General features: G+C 47.8%; 3 protein-coding genes across 3 annotated transcripts; 1 reads left to right on the top strand and 2 right to left on the bottom strand.

The window, feature by feature from the left end:
- Positions 1 to 4582: 4582 nt before the first annotated feature.
- Positions 4583 to 5617, bottom strand: gpr12 (G protein-coupled receptor 12; the record flags this gene model as incomplete). The annotated part of the gene is made up of 1 exon (XM_079754823.1): positions 4583 to 5617. One exon carries the CDS (start codon positions 5615 to 5617, stop codon positions 4583 to 4585), a length of 1035 nt encoding a protein of 344 aa, XP_079610949.1.
- Positions 5618 to 7430: 1813 nt separating this feature from the next.
- usp12a (ubiquitin specific peptidase 12a) lies at positions 7431 to 12915 on the bottom strand. Its single transcript, XM_079754822.1, has 9 exons — positions 12350 to 12915; positions 11457 to 11537; positions 10836 to 11049; positions 10073 to 10308; positions 9604 to 9680; positions 9140 to 9223; positions 8782 to 8979; positions 8260 to 8338; positions 7431 to 8151 (listed from the first exon to the last, which is right to left on the bottom strand). Exons 1-9 carry the CDS (start codon positions 12395 to 12397, stop codon positions 8050 to 8052), a joined length of 1119 nt encoding a protein of 372 aa, XP_079610948.1. The 5' UTR covers positions 12398 to 12915; the 3' UTR covers positions 7431 to 8049.
- Positions 12916 to 13031: 116 nt separating this feature from the next.
- rpl21 (ribosomal protein L21) lies at positions 13032 to 18105 on the top strand. The gene is made up of 6 exons (XM_079754827.1): positions 13032 to 13067; positions 13698 to 13776; positions 13893 to 13954; positions 14306 to 14418; positions 16975 to 17125; positions 17986 to 18105. The coding sequence occupies exons 2-6, from the start codon at positions 13710 to 13712 to the stop codon at positions 18073 to 18075; spliced, it is 483 nt and encodes a 160-aa protein (XP_079610953.1). The 5' UTR covers positions 13032 to 13067; positions 13698 to 13709; the 3' UTR covers positions 18076 to 18105.
- Positions 18106 to 21514: the final 3409 nt, after the last annotated feature.

Raw genomic sequence — 21514 nt, forward strand, 5'->3', positions numbered from 1 at the left:
GGAGGGGGGGAGGAGAGACGGAGGGGCTGGGGAGGAGGTGGGGGGAGGGAGAGGCGTCCTACTGATCCGGGATCAGTCTCTAAGGGGTCTGCGGGGGTCTGCGTAGGGGTGGGGTTATAAGCGGGAGAAGGGGGAGCGGTTTCCTGTGTATGTGCTCCAAGTGTATGAGTCTGTGACCTCCGACCTGGAACTACTAAAATAAAGATGGAGTCGAAATGGTGAAGGAAAATGGCCGGCGTCTCTTTTCTTTCTTTCTCATCGCTGTTCCACTGTCGTCATAGAGATGACTTGTACAGATTTTTTTTTTATTTTGTCGTCTCCATGGGGACGGTACAGCTAAGAAGCCCCGTTGCCAGGGAAACAGGGAGTGCAGAAAGGGGGCAATGAGCCAGAAGGAGAAGGGACAGACAGACAGAGGCAGTGGACGGTTGTTATGCACAGCACATTCTTTTAATACAAAAATGAACAAGGTTTCTCCGTGGAGTGAACTAACCAAAGCAATATAGATATAATATATAAAGTACGACTAACACTTTGGAAAAATATACACCACGTCCACACAATGTCTAACAATATGTCAGTTAGTGCATGTTGATTATCATTTGTATGTTTCCTTTTTGCAGATACTTAAATTTTTGTGCCGTTTTTCTTCTCGCATCCCTACCCCCAGCCCCCCCCAAAATAAATAAAGTGCATTTCACATTGAAGAAGAACTACGCAAAGTCTACACAAGATGCTGCCCCCCCCCCCCCCCACACACACACACACACACACAGGCCCTTCAGTGTTTCATATTTAGCTCTAGATTGGTAACAATCAAAAAAAAACGCCCCCCCCCCTTAAACAAGATGGCTGCAACGAGTTCCATTGAAGTAGACCTCCCGCTCTGCTCTGAGGGTCTCCCCCTTCACCAGAGCCAGGGCCTGTCGGGCCACAGCGGACCAATCATGGTCCGGGATGGTTTCTTCTTCTTCTTTTTTTTTATTCTTGGATTCAAAGCCCTTGTAATCGTCTGCTCAGCGGCCATGGAGAGGTGCTCATCTCCAACCTTCACAGTTGCCAGATTGATATTATCGTAGGCTACAACCCCTCCCCACCCAGCCCTCAATATCCAAGTGTCTAGAAGCGCTATCGTCCCTTAAATCTGCCATGGCGAATCATTGGCATATGGAGCGCACAGACAACTGGGAAGGAAAACAGCACTCAACAAAACTGTGGGACACATCCTATTGGTGGAGGAGAAGTGTCATTCTGAATTGGGTTAGCCCCTGACATCCATTCCAGTCATTGCCCTGGCTCTTCAGCACCATGCAATGTTTGGCGAGGGTTTCCTCCGAAGCATGCCTTATTTACAAGAACCTCATTGGTCGAGGGGAGGAGGCTCCTCATACAAACGACTCATGGTTTGTCCTTTTTTTTCTTCAGATAACTTGTACATTCAGAAAAGGCTTTACAGCGCCGTAGAATACAACATCAGAATCCAAAATAAATTCAGGCCAGACTTGGAAGTGGAAAAAAATAGAACTTTTTCAATGAATATAACAAAATAGACTACTCTGGCAGAGGAAGGACAGGGTGGACGGTGTTACGATTCACAGCTCAGTCGCACCAGTTTTAACTAATGACAGCAATCAGGCTGACACCTTGCACAAGTTTACACACACACACACACACACACACAGACACACACACACACACAGGCTACATTCCAGTTCTCAGAAAATGCAATTCTAATGCTTGGTCCACACATTTCCCCAGTTGCAGTATTTATTTTTAACCAATGGCTCCTCAAGAAGTGGGTATGATGAGGACTGTCCATTTGGAGGACAGCAGGAGGTTCCTTTGAGGGGACTGGGACACCACGGGGGGGTGGAGGGAGGCGATGGAGAGGCCTCATCTGAGGGGCTGGAAGTAGCTCATGTTTTTAGCTCCTAAAATGTAGAGGTCACATCGAGCAGACACCCTGCTGGGTGGGGAGGTTTAAAGCAGAGAAGACCAGTTCCAGTTCTACTTCAGAAGAGAGAAGAGAGGCACCCAAAAGATAAACCAAGACTGGGGTCCCACATCTACCGGACAGCTCCGTTCACTTTGGCTTGAAGTGCTGGAGTCAGTGTAGAGTCCATGTCCCAGACAGCCCTCCTCACCTCTTCACCCAGCTCTGCACACGCAAACACACACACACACACACACACACACACACACACACACACACACACACACACACACACACACACACACACACACACAGAACCAGGCCACTTTTATCATTGGACAGGAAGACTGGCAGCATTAACCTCCAAAGGTCAGGGGTCAGCAGGAAGTTGCCAGAGCTGTGTTCCTCTCCAGAGAGAAAGGCAATTTACTGAGCTGCTGAACCAACACACGGACACACACATGCACACACATGCACACACCTGGGATGTCATCATGCACCTGTGCCCCCGTGCAGGAACACACACCAAGAGGCTCCTGTTCACACGGTCTAACACCACACAGAAAGAATGAACAAGAAAAACGTGTTTGGATGCTCACAAAAGGCAGAGGCAACCGAAAACTAGCTCACAAACAGGTTTACACAATTCTATTCAGTTATAACACATGAAAAAAGCCCAGAATGTGGGTCACAGAAACCGTTTGCACATTGAATGAGGCAGTGGCATTGGTGGCAAATGAGTTGATGAGTGGCAGTTTAATGTATATATTTCCCCTTTCCAGTCCAAATGGTAGAGTCCGAGTGCCAAGTGGAAAGGATCCGACTGAAGGAAAGGCCCACTCCGCCTGGGGCTGGGGGTCAGCCCTCATTCATACTGGGGTCGGACATCCAGACGCAGGACAGGAAGAGATGTGATGTAGGGCATGGATGTTATTGCTCTCTCACTATTGCTTCAAATCTATAAAATCACCAACACGGCCGGGCGAGTTATTGCTGATGAGGATATTGATGAATAGTAGAAACCTTTTTCCATGATCCGTCTGTTTGATGCTCTTGTGAAAACCACATGGTGTGTTTTTAACAAATCACATGGACCGCAATGCTGTGGATGAGACACCCCGAGATCCCAGCTGGGCAGTGGGTGTGTGGATGAGATGAAGAGCGCACTGATCCAATCAGCTCCCAGCAGGAAGAACCAAACTGTTTATCTCCAAGCCTCTAAAACATGGCATGACGGAGTATGGCACGTCTTGTGATGGATTTTAGCTCATTTCATGTTACACGTGAGGTACTGACTGAGATTAAAAAGATTTTTGGTCCAGTTACAACACGATCGGTATCGGTATTGAATCATACAAAAAGATGAATTCTCATCTTTTCGTAGCCCGTTTGACCAATCACGTTACAGCGCATGTTAACAGCGGAGCAGAAACGACTCAACTCCTCCTGTGATTTGTGCATGCAAATTACATTGAAGTCGAGCATGCACATTAATTGCACAGTACAGGCTGACAATGTTTTCGGGGAATTGAACATTATTGAACAGAATTACATTCAGAACCAGACTTTGTGCAGACCGATTAGCGACAAATCGTCCGCTAGGCGTTCTTCCCGCAGACTGCAGCGCCCACAGCTCGGTCAGGACCCGGCTGTAAATCCCCTGATCACCGCTGCAGCGGAGCAGTGGAGGGGTTCAAAGCGCCCGGGGGGTTATACACGGAGCTTTGAAATTAACGCACAACTCAATTCGATTGCACATCGAACGAACTCAAGAGGTTGGGGATTTGAAAGCGTCATTTTTCGATAGAGTAAAAATGAAACGCGGAAAGAGACAGAGAGAACGGGGAGCGATTCGATTCCTTCCTCGGTGTGGAGGACGCTGGTCGCGGATCAGAGACGAGGCTATTTTTAGCCCTCCGTGCTGGTTTAGCTTTCGAAGCACGTCCAGAGTGCAGCAGCGAGACGAGACGGCCCGGCCCAGACGCGGCTCCTTTGTGGACATGCCTGCGTCTCTACCGCTAGCCCTCCCGCCTTCACCTCCACTTCCCCGTCCTCCTTTTCCATCCAACACGTTGCGCGCACACGCACACACACACACACACACACACACACACACACACACACACACACACACACACACACACACGGGCTTTGCTAATCTGTCGAGCACATTTGTGTGGCATGCTCTAATAATAATCTCTATTCAATTTAGAAGGTGAATAAAATCACCTGTTAACAAAAGCATTGCTGCACTTCACATTCTGTTTACAGCGGATGCGGCTGATAGCGGCTGTTTCCGCCCAAAGCTCCTCTGATAGGAGAAGGGCGTAGCCGGCTCCCTCCCGACGGGGCCGGACAGAACCCGTGTGCTGGAAGAGACACCTCTCCCTTTACGCTGAGCCCAATAAATAAATAAATAAACATCCGGTCGCTTGGGGGGGGGGGGGGGGGGTCCACAGCAGCAGGTTCTGTTGCTCAGTCTGAGCCATGTCAGGACTGTGTTTCTCCCCCTTTTCTGTCTGTGAGTCCCCCCTCTCCCCCTCTACCCACCAGGGAGGAGCGGCTCGCAGCCCCTCACCCGGAACCCCTCTCTGCCCCAGCCCCCTCGCCCCAGGGGGGCTGAGCGGAAGGTCAGACGTGGCGGCGGGGTCAGACGTCGCTGGGGGTCCGGGCGCGATGGGCAACCCCGACCGGCACACAGCCGCAGCACACCAGCCACAGCGCCTTCTGGATCTCCTGGTTCCGGAAGGCGTAGATGACGGGGTTGATGACGGAGTTGTAGGTGGCGGGCACCAGCGTGGCGTAGGTGTACAGTGGCGGGTAGGTGTAGTCGGCCACCAGCGAGTACACGGTGAAGGGCATCCAGCACGCCGCGAAGGTGCCCAGGATGATGGCCAGCGTGGACACGCCCTTGCGCGTGGTGACGTAGTGGGGCGTGGCGGCCAGGAAGTGGTGCTGCAGAGCGATCTGGTGGGCGTGGCGCATGACGATCTTGCAGATCTGCACGTAGAGCTGCAGCATGAGGCCGAAGAGCAGCAGGAAGGAGACGGACAGCACGGCCACGTTGTTCTTGGTGAGGGGCCGCACCACGCTGCAGGACGCCTCCTCCGCCAGGCAGTTGACCCCGGTGACGGGCAGCAGCCCCAGGCACAGTGACAGCCCCCACAGCAGCACCAGCATGGTGTAGGTGAAGGCGGCCGTGCGCTCCGAGTTGTAGGTCAGGGCGTAGTACAGCGACAGGTAGCGGTCGATGGTGATGGCCAGCAGGCTGAAGACGGAGGCGGAGAAGGAGGCCACCACCAGCCCCACCGTCAGCAGCTGGGCCGAGTCGGAGCGCAGCAGGTAGGCACAGGTGAAGTGCAGCACCAGGCCCAGCCCGGCCAGCAGGTCGGCCAGGGCCAGGCTGCCGATCAGCAGGAACATGGGCGCCCGCAGGCCTGGGTTCTGCCAGATCACCAGCACCACCAGGGCGTTCTCGCAGGCGATCAGCGTGCCGGAGGAGCACAGCACGATGTCCCAGGGGTTGACCAGCAGGGGCAGGGGCCCCGCGGCCAGGCTGTCCTCCGAGGGGAAGGCCCCCAGACCCCCAGTGCTGTTGTCCGTGAGCAGAGACCCTCCACCGCTGGCCCAGGACGTGGGGTCCGGACTCAGCCAGCTGGGGGTGATCGCCGCATCCTCGCTCATTATGCCCCCCGTCTGGAAACATACGCAGGCACACGCAGACACAGGCAAAAACACACACACACACACACACACATTAAGCAAAAAGGATCTTAAAGATAAGCTACTGATGTGGTATTTTGTGTTTATTGAGGTATTAAGCAAAACAACAATCTTTGATCACAGGAAACACAGGTTCATTAGTTGAGGTTGACACACAAACACACACACCCAAAAATAGTTATAGAGTGATTGATCTTCAAACTAACTCAATAAGTAGGACTCAGGGTTTGTAATATAGAAATCCTTCAACCCGGTCCAGTTCAGGGATGATGTTATCAGAACTGGTATTCACCAGCCCCTCTCATTTATGAACAGCATCTCCATGCCGAGGGAATTCCAAGAAGAATACACCTGACTCAATCAGCCTGTTAGAGAATGCAGAATAAGGACCGTATCAATAAAACAAGGATTCTTATTAACCCTCCAATCGAATGCTTTAGAGCCGATAGACCGTCCATTACCTTCAGCCCATAGCGTAGAATGAGACACTAAAGTAGAGCTAGTGAACAACTGTCCTTAGAAAAGTATTCTGCATTCTTCATTGAATGCCTTGACGATGCATATCCATCTGATAGTAATGTTTAGCAGTGCCTTGACAGGCTGTCCTCCACCCCTGGATGAGAAGACCCAAGACCTGCTCCACGTCAGCAGACCGATAGAAGACCCAAGACCTGCTCCACGTCAGACCACCAGAAGACCCAAGACCTGCTCACCGTCAGACCACCAGAAGACCCAAGACCTGCTCACCGTCAGACCGCTAGAAGACGTGGAGACCTGCTCCCCTTCAGACCGCTAGAAGACATGGAGACCTGCTCCACGTCAGCAGACCGCGAGCGGAACAATGGGCAACATGTTTTCGCCTTCATTTGCAATCCCCCCGATAGTCACCTGTGTTAGGAGGGATCTCGCCTGATAACCGGTCTTACCTCGACTCTCGGAGATATGACTCTTGGATTAAACGGCAGCCTTCTGCTTCATGTCAGTGATGATATGTGATGGCGGCAGGTGCGGAGGACGCAGCCCGGGACGGAGCAGACCGGAGCCTGCTAACGGAGATGAGAGCGAGGAAGCGCACCGCCATGGACTGCGGCTGTGCAGGGGATCAGTGAGGCTGAGCAGCGGGCAAGGAGAGGAGCGAGGGGGGAGGACTGATGGGGGTGGGGGTCCCGAATGGGCCACACTCCCCAGACAAGGTTTCTATCTGAAAACTCCGGCACACAGCTCAATGCCAGGTCCAGTCCCGGCCGTCTCAAGGACATGGGGAGATTTAAGGTCTCCTGGTGGGTTTTGTTTTAGTGGAAAACTGTTTACTGTGATATATTCTCAAAACTCGGTTAAATCACAACAGGGATCATTTAACCTGGTGTTTATTCCTTACCAATAAACTTAATAAAATAAATGGGTGAGTTATTTTGAGTCACCTTAGTTAAGCGGTACACTGACTGCAGATAGATTTGTCAATATCAGTCCGGGTCTCTTAGGGTTCCGTTACGGATATCACTATTTTTGTGCCTTTTAACTAAGCGCCAACTTCACCAATTCCTTTCCCTTATCCCCTCATTCATCGTCCATAGTTTGAATGCTTCATCACTGCGTCCCACCCTATTATATGCATAAGGTGGGCGGTTTGAGACCTTGATGGTTTCCATCTGAATGGATTATAAATAGGCCTAGCTCCTGTCGTTGCAAGGCACCGCCGCTAGTGGGCAGTCTCCAGCTGGTATGAGTCATCGGTGCGCACCTGTGAAGGGAGAGGACCGGAGGCAGACGCGACTTGAATCTCATCAGCTTTTATTATTTTTTTTCCTTTAAAACAGAAAATGGTCGCTTTACAATGGGCCTTTCAGGCAAACCCTCACGTTAAACTTGCCAACACTTACAAAACGGTATCAAAAGTGCACCATAGTGTCAATACATCTTCTCATGGTCTAATATTTTATTCTTTTTCCAATGATATTATCTTTTTCGTAATATTTATACAAATACCCCTCTGTACACTGTAGAAATACACCACCCACAAATCCCCACCCCTCCCTCCCGTCACCCCATCTACCCTCAGCCCCTCAATGCAAACTGATCTCAGAACTGCAGTGTTGAAAGGTGAGAGTGGGAGGGGAGTTTGGAGGGGCCAGGAGGAAAGAGAGGGGCATTATACACATCATATGAGTCATTAAATACCCGTTCACCTCCCACACCCCATGCCAGAAAATGAGTAAAGAATCGCAGGCCACTGAACCCACCAACCACCCACTATGCAAACCCCTTCCGAACCCAATATTGTTCCATAAAAAACAATCCCGACAGCCATCTTCTCATTCATTTAACGGACCCCTGCCCCCCATGGCGGCCGTCTCCCTGGCCCCGCCAGGCCCGGCCCGGCCCGGCACCGCCCCTCAGTCTCTGGACTGGTAGAAGAGGATGTAGCCCGACTCGGAGTTCTTGGAGATCTCAGAGGTGAGTCCGTAGAACTCCTCTATGGCCTGGGCGTCGATTTTCTGGAGGGGACGGGGGGTTAGAAAAATCCACATGCATTGAATGAGAATAACTGCTACATGCACACAATCACACTGTGCGGTTGTGTGTAAGTGCATGCGGGTGTGTACCTCTACGATGTCATCGTCAAACAGAAGCCAGAAGTCGTGGCTCTTCACGATGGCGATGTAGTGACCGCGGTTCGGACCGCTGCACACAAACAAGAGCCACACGTAGTAAACACCTTCAGCAGTGGAGTTCAATCAAACAGAGGTACTATTGAGCCTCAACACTGGAGACAGATCCATACTCTAACATACACCTGAGACCACAGGCTGAACTGCAGTTAATGCTTGCGAACAAAAGGTCACCCAGCCAGACTGTAGGAAATTGCAGGGTACTTACCTCACTATTCTAACTATTCCTTGTGTATTGTGTTGATGAGAATTATTTTACTGAACTGGTGGGTCAGATTTAAGTGGTGGGAGTACTACAAACCTCAATAGGGGGTTAGTAGTACTCGTACAAACCTCAATAGGGGGTTTTAATCTTTAAAGGTTAAAATAGGGTATTTTCCTTGACTTCCTCTGTCTAAGAGCTGCTCCACTCCTAAAACCCTTTCATGTGTTCAATTTAAGACGTAGGAAACAAACCTCCCACAATGCACCACCACGGCCACCAGGTCGTACAGTCTTTCGGGGTTGGTGGCGTCTCCGGACGTGTTGAAGAGGCGGAGCTCCAGGGGGAAGACAACGCGATAGGACAGCTTGGTGTAGCGCTGTAGCTGCTCCATGTACTTGAAGCGCTTCAGGTGCAGAGCCAGGATCATGGGCAGCTTCTTCACTCGCATCCTGGGAGAGAACCACATTGGGGTCAACACACACATCCTAGGAGAGAACCACACTGGGGTCGACACACACATCCTGGGAGAGAACCACAGTGGAGTCAACACACAAATACTGTGGGCAAACACACACACACACACACAAACACACACACAACGGAACAGACCTTTTGTGTGCCTCTTGTTTGCTTCTGCACTCTTCGCAGTAGTACTTGTACTCGCTGCACAGCGTCTCAGTATTACTGAAGCCTCTGTGCGACAAAAGAGATTGAGTCAGATCCTCTACATGGCACGAGATTGGATTTAAAAAAACACAGACACCAGGGGAAATGAAGAAGGCTTCACTGATGTCCTTTACTGTAGGACAAAGAATGTCCTCCCACATGGAACGTTTCAACCAAGAAATCGCAAAGATGGTTTGACGGTAAATTAATTAACAGGCACAGACATCTTAAAGTGCCTACAAGAAGTTTCACTGTTTACTTTCAAATAATTTGTCAGTCGCTAATAAACTGTTTATGGATAAGCAAGTAGGGGTTAGACATCTTGCCCACAGATGCCTACACATATGGACATTGGGGACCATCACACCCAACCAACACATGGTGAGGGACCGTGCACCAGGGCTTACCTGAGGCAGTGAGTGATCGAGGTGTTCTGCTCGACGTCCACAGACAGGTCCAGGAAGTCCTCATCCTTGCTACTTATCTGCAGAGAACATTCATTCACATGGGCCCCCATCAATAGCAAACATTAAATACCAATAAAGAAGTTGTACCTTAACTGATCCAAATGTTTTTTGAGACATCACGGTTAGACTATCTACACTCTAGATCCACGTCTGATTCTTATGACAAATGTACTTATTGTAACAAATGCACTTATTGTAAGTCGCTTTGGATAAAAGCGTCTGCTAAATGCCCTAAATGTAAATGTAAATGTCTACATCGCAATTCATAATATAATCCAATAACAAAACCACTTCTGATAGTAAAGGTTAAAACCATGATCTCACCAATAGCCTTCTTAGACCTGCAGTCGGATGGCAGGAGGGGGATAGGTAGTGGTAACTAGTGTTGCGGTCGGACTGGCCTACGTACCGTTTCACAGGTGAGGCAGCGTGTCTCATTGGTCAGTGTGCCCTGAAAGATCTCGTGGACCCAGGTAGGCGCGGGCGTGGCGTTGCTATTGTTGTTCTGGGAGTCCAGCGAGCCGTTGGCCAGCCGGCCGTTGGGCTTATCCTGCCTGCGCTCCTCCTGCAGCAGGTCAGCGATGGTGTTGAGCAGGTAGTTCAGGAACTCATGAGCATCCTGCTGCATGTAGTTATCAAAGAGCTCTGGACAGAGAGAGAGAGAGAGAGAGAGAGAGAGAGAGACATACAGAGAGACATAGAGAGAGAGACATGAAGAGAGAGACATAGAGACAGAGACACAGAGAGAGAGAGACAGAGGAGAGACAGAGAGACATAGAAAGAGAGACAGAGAGAGACATGAAGAGAGCGACAGAGGGAAAGAGACATGAACAGAGATACATAAAGAAACATAAAGAGAGAGACAGGGACATTGAGACATAAAGAGAGAGACATAGCCAGAGAGAGACAGTGAGACAGAAAGAGAGACAAAAGAAAGGAAGTGAGATAGGGGAAGTGAGATAAAAGAGAGCGAGAGGAGAAATAGCAGAGTAGCGAATAGCTCAGCGTGAGTAAATTAGGAACCAACCAACTGAACAGAGCTGTACAACGTGTTCAGAAGAAACCTCAGAAACCTCCCTACCTCACCCTAACTTTCCAGCCCCACCCAGACAGAAGGCCTACACAGACGAAAGCCCCCTGAGGCGGGCTGCTCCGTCACCCTCTCCTCTCACCATTCTCCTTGCGGAGCCGGGTGATGAACTTCTTGGGCGGTATGACGCCCACCTTCCTCTTCTGGTTGGTGATGCTGTGGAACAGGTCCGCCAGGCAGGTGAGCAGGTTCTCCTTGCGCCGCGGCTGGCTGCGGTAGGCCAGGATCTTCTCCCGGAACGGCCGGCAGAAGTACAGCGCCTGAAGTACAGAGTTGCAGTAGCAGGTGTTCCCGAACTGGGGAGGGGATTGAAAGAGCATTAGAGAGAAAGTGATTTTCATGATTTTAGTGATTCACTTTACATTTACAATTAGGCCATTTAGGCAGGCGCTTTAATCCAAAGCGACTTACAATGGTGAACGCGCACATTCACACACGGAGCAGTTAGGGTAAGGTGTCTTGCTTAGAGACCCCTCGACACACGCTAGGAGGAGCCGGGGATCAAACTAGTCCTATAGTACAATAATGCAAAACCCCCATAGCAATATTAATAAATAAAAAAACAGTAGCCAAAGGCAGTAAACGCATTCCACAAATGGTAAACTGAAATGTTTAAATTGCGCAGGTAAAATATATATATTCTAAATGTTCCTGTACATTATGTCAGTCACTGAGCCTTTAAAGAATGCAGTTCATCACTTACGTTGACGAGGCCGAAGTAGTGCTCATTGACGGGAAACTGCTCAGAGCCAATCTCTTTCTCCAGAGCAGAGGCATTTGCGCCCTGCAAAGAAAAAAAAGAAAAAAATCATTAAACAAGACATAACGCTATAACCCTTACTGACAGATGAAGGGATTTATCACTCCCGACACCATTCTTACACTGGTTCCGTGGCGCACTGCATGGTGTGGGATGACTTTAATGTTTTAACAGAGGATGGTGCTGGGACAGAGGAGTGCTCTGGTGATGGACCTGGAGCGGGTCCTTAACTGCGCAGCTAGCAATGTCGTCATTCACCCATCAGCGCCTCACGTCCATCCGGCTCATTTGGAGAGCGGCTTGAACCTAGTTATCAGCCAGAATTTACGCCCGATTGTAAACAGTCCGTCTTCCCACCCAGATGTTGAACCAGGAAGGGTTGAACTGTGATATGTAACACGGTGGGCTAGCTGGCCGTCACCGCTGCAGCAGGTTCACCTCCGATCGGACTGCAGCCAAACATATCGGTGCTCCTGTATGAGCTATTCACTACCTTTATAACACCCCAAACATCCACCCACATCTCAGGGGGAACCGAAACGATATTCCGACCGAGGTGACGGGGAGCAGGGCTACGGGAAGCAGGGCTACGGGGAACAGGGCTAGGTGGGAGTAGGGCTAGGTGGGAGCAGGGCTAGGTGGGAGCAGGGCTACGGGGATTGGGGCCACGGGCAACGGGGCTACAGGCAGCGGTGCTAGGTGGGAGGCTGCTTCTCCTGACACTGCGACCAGAAGAGGATGTTTTCACTAAATCTGCGGGATATCGCATTGGAACAAATCTTACTAATCACCATCACCAACGCCTCTAACAAATAAGAGAAAATATTAGAGCTTACCATGGTACAAAAAGAGGCGAATTTTGAGACAGTCATTAGGATTTCCATTCGGCCAGCGCCATCTTCCCCCGTGTTGCGGCGCGCGGCTCCTCGTGAGGCGGTGGGCTCGCGACGCGCGGCTGCGCGGTGAGTCCTACTGCATCACCGGGTTACTATAAAACCAGTAAACTCACCATAAAGACCGTAAAGACTCCCAGTACAGAGTCGTGTTCGCCGGGGTACAGTCACAGCCTTCCCAATTCAACCTTGCGTTAATAAATTCTGTTGCTCCGTGTGTCAAAGTTATGTAGAGAGTTGTATCTTCAAGATATATAAATAGTACACCATTCCCAGTTGTAAATGTGAGCAGTCGTTTGACCGCTGAATACAGATATTACGAACTAAACCGTTCAATTTGTCTTGTCGTTTGGCTCAACGCAGTTCGCCCTCCCGTCAAAATGTCCACTGGAGTTGTAAACAAATCAGAAAGAAAGTCCAGAAAATGCACTATCAACATCTGATTTAGGACCACTGATGTTCATAATTTGAACGCTCTTTTGTTAAGGAGATATTGGGACGTGCTGACCCTGGGTCAGTTGAGGGGTGTCCCGTTTGCTCAGGCGGCAGGTCATTTGCTCAGGCGATATCCTCGGATGCCTGGATTTGACTTAACAAGGAGGAGCTTTGGGTCCTTCCATCTCTCTTTCCGCCGTACCCGCCATCTTGTAAGCGAACGGGGGTAAGATATGCTCCGCTCTAAATAATACTTTTATGCGTACAATTGACTAGTATGGGGATATAAAGCCACGTATAGATACAGTATAATGAACACCCTCAATATATTGAGTTATTAAGCAGTTGATGGTAGCTGAGGGAAGAGTTGACGCTGTTGTCTGTGACTGGAGCGGTGGCGTGGTTCCCATGTGGGCTGCAGGACCGCTTCGACGGGCCTTAAGCCACGAGAAACGAGCTTTACATTGACCACCTCCGATATAGTCAACGTTTATGCATTCAGACGCGTGTTTTTTTTAAATAATACGTATGTTTGATTAATTGTAAAAAGATTTCGTTGTACAGCAACCCGGGTAGATCAGGGAACTACGAGGGTTAAGCACCCCCCGGGCTAACCAGGACCCTGGTTAAATCACTAAAATACAAACTTTGTATTTTGATGGACAAGACCCCGGTCCTTTTTTATAATATGCGTGCGTGATAAATTGATAAATAAAAACTAATGTGGTTGATTTCCAGAAAAGTCCAAGGAACCGTCACTGTTGGACGTTAACTTCATCCTGAGACGTTATAAGCAGAACTGTTTGATGCCTAAGTCGAATTGCTGAAGAGTGTTAATGTGTGGTTTATTCGACAGTAATCGGGCATCATGACGAACACCAGAGGCAAGAGGAGGGGAACGCGGTATATGTTCAGCCGGCAATTCCGCAAACATGGCAAGTATACCCCCTTGTAGAACTCTGACTGTTTACCGGTCTTTTAAATGTAGGTTACTTTCCAAACAGTCACTGGGTCAGGAAAGCGTTTTATAACATTTTATTTAATCGTGCAGGACCCATTCCTCTATCCACTTACATGCGAATCTACAAGAAGGGAGACATTGTTGATATCAAGGTAAGATTCAGCCGGACTGTTTGAAACTAGTTTCTGTTGGAGAAGATAAGTTTTACCATGTGCTTATGTAGGCCTACAGTTTATTGACTTAACGACCATTTATATTAAAGCTTGGTGCATTTTGTGCTTTGCCATTAATACTGATCCTGATTCAGTTCAGTGAAATTTCTAAAGGACCATTCTGGAGGTTTTGGATAATCTGACGTATCTTCTATCAACATTCCTTGTTGGCATAAATTTGGAATTAGATTGCTGATGTGATCGTCAAAATAAATACTTTCACCTGTTGGATGTGGGAAATGTCACAATTCTGTTTTGTGGAGGTTTCTCATGTAGTTTGTTTGATTCCAGGGCACAGGTACCATTCAGAAAGGAATGCCTCATAAGTGCTACCACGGCAAGACTGGCAGAATCTACAATGTAACCCAACATGCTGTCGGCGTCATCGTCAACAAGCAGATCAAGTGAGTACAACCATAGTAAAGGCTGCCTTTATCCCCTTTTGGCTGATGGAACGCCTGTACTTTCACCTGCCAATCTGAGATTAAAAAAAAGTCCCACCTTCACTTTGCCACAAGGATCACTACATGTCCTCAGTGGTCATTCATGTGGGGCAGAGTACCTTCCTTGAGCAGCCCCACCCAACTACTGTTGGACGTGGGGCTGCAATGAGGAGACAGTTTCCAGTGTTTCCCACAGACCAGGTAGCAATGTGTGGTGGGGGGGGGGGGTGTAAGGACGTGGACTGCATTTCGCGATTGCTCGTAATCGAGCAATCGGGCACAAAATACATTTCAAAGTTGACCGGCCCATCGGGAGAACTCCCGATCTCCAGCCTCTGCAGCAGAGCGAATTAAAATCGCCAGCAGAACGGCCTGGGGGTCTAACAACGTAATATATATAAACTATAACCGCATTTCACATTATCGCAGTTATTACACGGGTCTTCTCAATGCCATGGAACGTTCTGTCGTGGAACGTACTTGCATGGGCCCTTCAAAACTTCCGGTGGTGAATTATATTTGATAATTCACCGTTGCTAAGTATGATCATGAGTATAATTGACCGCTGTCAAGGAAAACAGGATTTTTTTGCCTCTATGGATGTCTTTAGTATCACTCCGCAAGTACCGGTAACTTTTCAACCCCAGCGTCTTCGGTTGCTAAGCAATGTCAACGTCTTTGGCAGACTATTTCTCTGCTGATCAACACTACGAATGCTGGTAACAAATAAATTGTAAAAAGACACACCATGTGAAGTTGTTTTTTCGTTTTGGCAAGTAGCCGTGTAATAAGCGGGATAATGTATAGAACATCGCCGGTCATTATCGAAAATAAGCCCCTTTTGTCTGGGTTTATTTTCCCAATAATGACCGGCGTTCTATACATTATACCTTGCATATCCCGCTACTTCGCGTTTGCCTTTGTAGGCGCGTTGAGAGGAGGAGCGGGCAAATCTGCTGTCAGTGCGTGTGCATGTGATACGCGGGTTTATCCAGTAAGTGGTAGTGTACCTAGGGCTGCACAATATATAATTTTTTTATCGCGACGACATTGGCGTCCCACAATGACACGTAGTGTTCTCGTGATATTTTCGCGATACTTTTTTAAATAGTGCATCCGCAAAAAAAAGAACCAAAAAAGAAATGAGCCCCGCCCATGCAGTATACGCTCTACCTCCACTGCAAAGCAAACCAAGCGCTCCCTGTACACCTGTCTGCGACTGCGTGAGTCCATCCTGCACAGCGGTGCGAAGCCTGAAAAAGACTAGAGATTACTTTGAAATATTACTTAGGAAATATTTCGGATTTAGGGCAAGTGATGCAAACTAGCAAAAAACAATGTGCAAAGGGTGCCGGAGAGTTGTGTCTGCGTCGCAAGGCAACAGAACAAATTTATTCAGCCACCTGAAAGCACACCACAGAATAGAAACGTCAGGGACCGGGATGGCTGCTAACGTCAGCTGTCCCGGTCCCTCATCAGCTGCAACTCAGACTTCAATAAAAGCCAGAATGTACAGCGTAACACCGTATGCATCCAAGTCACAACGACACAGAAATAACCGATTTGGCAAAAGATATGTGTCCAATAAATACCGTCAGCAATGAAGGGTTTAAAAAAATGGTTAACATACTGGACAAAAGGTATGTAATCCCCTCGCGAAATTATTTTTTTCAGAGTGGCATTACCTGCGCTGTATGCAAAATATTTAAAACGCTGAGGATAAAGGGAGAGGGATCTCACAGCTGTCGAGTACTTTGCCACTACCACTGACCTATGGTCAATTAGAACGATGGAACCGTACATGAGCTTCCCAATTAATTTCATAGATGATGATTTTGCGATGCAGATTAGATGCCTGCAAACTGCATTTTTCCCGCAAGACCACACTGGAGAGTTAATTTCCCAGGGCCTGAGGGAAGCGATGGCCTCTTGGGGCTTGCAGGAGGACAGACTTGTCCGCATTACAACACAGGGCCATAGCACCAAATCTTTGGCCCTTTATACAAGCGGCACTGATGGGGGGGCCCTCCCCCCGGAGAATTGTTGTCCTGGGGGAGGGTGGGCGGAGGACATCGCCTGGTGGCAATTTGCCGCTGATTAGTGTGTGGCTCCTACCACTAGGGGGTGGTAGAAATTCGAAAGACTTTTTTTTTCAATGAATAAACGTGGTAAATAATCGTGATATCAAAATAATCGTGAAAATAATTTTGCCAATAATCGTGCAGCCCTAAGTGTACCATTGGCATGTATGCGCGCTTGTCTCTGTGTGCGTGTGTGAACGAGTGACAGGGAAAAGAGTGCTATGTGGAGATGAATGAACCAAACGATGTTTATATTAAAAAATTGCTTAAAAAAAAGAATCAATTTGTGGCGCTCAGTGTTGATTCTGTGGCGCTGTGCCACACATTTGTCTATGTATGGGAAACACTGGTTTTATCAGTGACTCATTCATTTTGGTATTGTGCCACTATCTTTGATTACGGCTGTATTAAAGGTTTTCCGTGTGTCTCCTCTCAGGGGTAAGATCCTGGCCAAGAAGATCAACGTGCGCATTGAGCACGTGAAGCATTCTAAGAGCAGGGACAGCTTCCTGCAGCGCGTCAAGGCCAACGAGAAGAAGAAGATTGATGCCAAGGAGAAGGGCACCTGGGTGGAACTCAAACGTCAGGTAGATAAAGCAAAGATGCATTCAATGAATACTTAACATTTATCATTCTTCTTACACCACGAGTTGGATGATTGGTATTTAAATAGCCCCAGTCTTGGCTGAATTTATTTAAACTTAAACTTTAGTTTGAACAAAATTCAAACCCTTATTGCATTTGTTTGTCTTCAGTGATTTTTAGGCGGTTCTACCAAAACGCTATAAACTTGGAATGATGGGGTTATTTGTTATGGTAACTAAATCACTATTTTAAACCACTTAAAAGGCTAGAAGTAGCACGACACTTCTGTGGTAGTATAATAAGTGTCTTGACATATAAAACGAGGCATTGATAACTTTGTAAGTGTACAGATTGTTTATTTAAAAGGACATTTTATACACACAATACCATCAATAGATCACCCGTCGACGCCATCTTGTTTTTAACACTCGATAGGTAGATTGACGAACACAGAGATTGTGACGTCCGTCAGCAACACGCAAGCTCTGTGTTCGCCAATCTACTTATCGAGTCTTAAAAACAATAACAAAACAACAAAAACAACAATCTGTACACTAACAAAGTTCTCAATGCCTCGTTTTATATGTTAAGACCCTTATTACTACCAAAGAAGTGTCGGGCTACTTCTAGCCTTTAAATAGTGATTTAGTTACCGTAAAAAATGGACCCATCGTTCCGAATTAATAGCGTTTTGGTAGAATTGCCTAAAAACAGCCAACTTAAAAATGCGTCTGTACAAGCTTCTTTGCCCCCAAACGAACATTTCAACTCGTTATCATATTAAACATATCCTAGATCCATTTTACACCGGATTTGTCCTTTAACGCTGGTCCCTTTCTCTCCCTGGTCCCTGTCTCCTCAGCCTGCCACACCCCGTGAGGCTCACTTCGTCAGCACCAAGAACAACTCTCCTGTGCTGCTGGAGCCCATCCCCTACGAGTTCATGGCATAAGCTGAGCCCAATAAAGACGTTTCTACTCAGGCCGTGTCTCGTCTCCTTGGTGTCTTGTGGGTGGCCTTTAGCGCTGTGACCAACAGCCATCCCTCATTGAGGATCACTCTCCATGGCTCATCGACCACTGATGTGAAACACAACTGCACCTACAGTGATGGTGGCGCAACCTGAATGCTGTACACTTCACGAAGATGCATAGATGTGGAGAGGCTGTGCATAAGATAATTTCCTACAACTTGACAATTCTTTTAGATATTTCTTTGACCTTTTTGACTAAATCCTCTAATTCAGGTTAATATGGTTTTGCCAAGAGTTGCTTGTCATTGAATGCAAATTACTAGCAAAAAGATGATGGCAAAGTCTGTTCGGGAATTACCTTCAGCTCTCTAGTCATTACAACACTAGCCTACACACTATCTCACGGCTAACATTACTGTACATGTACAACAGGGGGCAGTGTAGGCTCGGTAGCCGGTAGCTCAGTACATGGGTCAGCTATTATGCTTTAGTATGATTTTAGTGTATTAATAAGCTGCTTCTTTTTCTTATATAGTTGAACAATTTTTATGACTTAACATGCAGTAGTGGGCCTATATGATCAAACTGGTTTGTAGTCTTCTATCCTACTTAAACCATCTGTGTATAGGTCTATTGAATGTTAATGCATTTCTATGCTCTTTTAACAGGCCCAAACTTGTATTATGATTATTTTACGAAGTTATCCATGAGCTGTCAGTCAGACGATGGTTTCACTGTGGACCACACCATGCCTATCATGCTGTTAAATCAGTGGTGGATGAATGGCTGACTTGGTATGTGACAAATGGGCTATCTTTCCACAACAGTACTTTGCCCAATATTTACACCAATTAGGGCAGGTTTGCAGAGATACCGGCAGCAGCTGGGAGAATGGAGTGTGTTTGAGAGGAACAGGGGTAAATTAGCCCAGAGGGTACCTGAGTCAACTTCCGAGTATACATGGAAGTACAGGTTGTGAGTTCCTTCACAGGTTGGGTTCTATTAAGTACTATTACTGCACATTATGGTAGTAGTTGGTACTGTAATAGTGTCGTGTTGTAAAATGCACTGGCTCATTAACCAATAGTGGATTACTAAAATAGCTTTGTCTGACAGTAAGCATTGACATACAGATTAATTGGCAATAAAGCTACATTCATAGACCTACATGTATTGTTAAAATGTAAAGACATGGGTTTTATCAGATTAACAGGAAATCAAATCCACAACAAACTAGCTGAACAAGAAACTGCGGACCTAAAAGAGCTGTGTCAAGACGAGCACATGTGGGTTAATGTATTATACAAATTATACATAGTGCTCACTACTGAAGGAAGAAAGCCATTCCTTCATAGACATAACATCTGTATCTAAAATGATCTTCATACAGTTGATGTGAAGGCTGCTGGTGTGGAATTACTTACTAGCAGAACGTTTGTTCGGGTCTCTTGTTTCATATCTAAATGTCAACGGTTGGCTGTGCTTCTCTCAACATCTGGGCGTACCTCTACTGAAACAGTAAACGGTGGGTGTGTACGTACAAGTGCACTGCGCGTTGTTCCCCCATTGAGGATGGATGTGGGGAGCTGACTCATGGAAGTTACTGATTGAAGGAATACTTTAGGTAAACATGGCCGCGGATAGGGCGAGCAAGCAGAGAGGAAGGAGAGGGGAGAGGGAGCGGGCCCGGGGAGGAAAACCCACATACGAGAGTGAGCTCTTTAATCACACACATTTGACACACACAGATTGAGTCGGTCAGCTTAACCAGCGGGGCCCGAGCAGCCGTATCGACCCGCGCCGTTACATATTAACCTAACACGCACGCACACAGAACCGCAGATCGTTTGATTGAGAAAAACAGACACTTTTAAACCTCTGAGGCAAGAAGAGCCGTTTGGAAACTGAGATTGCAGTGAAGGTGTGTGTGTGTGTGTGTGTGTGTGTGTGTGTGTGTGTGTGTGTGTGTGTGTGTGTGTGTGTGTGTGTGTGTGTGTGTGCGCGTGTGTGTGTGTGCGCGTGTGCGCGCGTCTCTGTATTTGTATGTGTGTGTCTCTGTATTTGTATGTGTGTGTCTTTGTTTAGGGTTGTTGTGTACTTTTTTGTTTGTGTGTGTGTGGGGGGGGGGGGGGGGGGGATATTCCCTTCCATCCATCACATTGTTTAAAACAACAAAGAACTCTTAGTTATTTAGTGACCTAATGGAAAGGAAATATGCAGCTAAATATTAATAATTTGGATCTATAGCTTTGTGTGAAGCTGTAAACAGACACAGACGCTGGAACAACAACCCGACCGACCCAGGAGACAGAGTGCTCTGCTCTAGTCGGCTGAACTCCACCATGAGCCCACAGCCAGGGAGGGAACACAGCCTCAATCGCCCCGATCTGACTTGTGTGGTGGTGCAGGAGGGTGGGGTCAGGCTGATAAACCTGCCTGCCGGCCGGGGCCTAGTCACCTGGAGCGTGGGAGGGCCCCCAGGTAACACCCTAGAGGCTTGATAGGCCTCATTCAGTTGTCTGAGGTCTGGGATCAGGGTGGTGCGGTGGAGGTGGAGGTCGACGCCGTGTTTAAACAGGTCGATGCAGTGATTGGCTGATCGTGGCCAAGCCACCAATAAAAGCACTGTGTGCTGGACTGTGGCGTTTGGGCCTTTATTTAAGGAGACATCGAAGCGGACACAAACACCAACTTTTTTAAAAAAATGGGAAGAAGATGATGAAGAAGAAGGGATGTTTCATTAATCACCATAGGGATTAACTCGTCCTAATTGAGGAGTGGTCTCCCCATGATCCCACTTAAAGCTCCATGTACCTTCTACCACAGCAGAGGGTAACAAGCCCTTAACGCTGGAGGGGGAAACGTCTGACAACAATAAATCAGGTCTATCAGAAGACAATAGTGGAGGTTGATAAGATTACGATTGCAGCCGTAAAGTCCATGTTTGTGTGATTAATGGAGACAGACTGTCGCCTCTCTGTTAACCACACTTGCATGACTCACACAAACACACACACAAGCACGTATTTATACACGTGCACACACACACACACACTCACACGTATACACAAAATGCAGGCACGTGATCACACACACACACACACACACAGACACACACACACAAACACACGCACACACACACACACACACACACACACACACACACAGAAAACAAAAGCGACACACACACATACAGAACAAATGGAAGCATCGTGCACAAACACGCACACACATAAACATGATAGCTCAGTAGATAGGGAAACACACAACAAGGTTTCCCGAGTGACAGTTCTACAGCCTCTATCAAACATGCGGGGAACGCAGTAGGCACGCAGTATTAACTGTATTTTATTTCCTTTTAGATAACAGGTTAGATGTGTGCATTTGAACAAGTCAGTATGGTTCTGATGCCGCTGTG

The sequence above is a fragment of the Pollachius pollachius genome (assembly GCF_949987615.1).
Source record: "Pollachius pollachius genome assembly, chromosome: 17".
Lineage (NCBI taxonomy): Eukaryota > Metazoa > Chordata > Actinopteri > Gadiformes > Gadidae > Pollachius > Pollachius pollachius.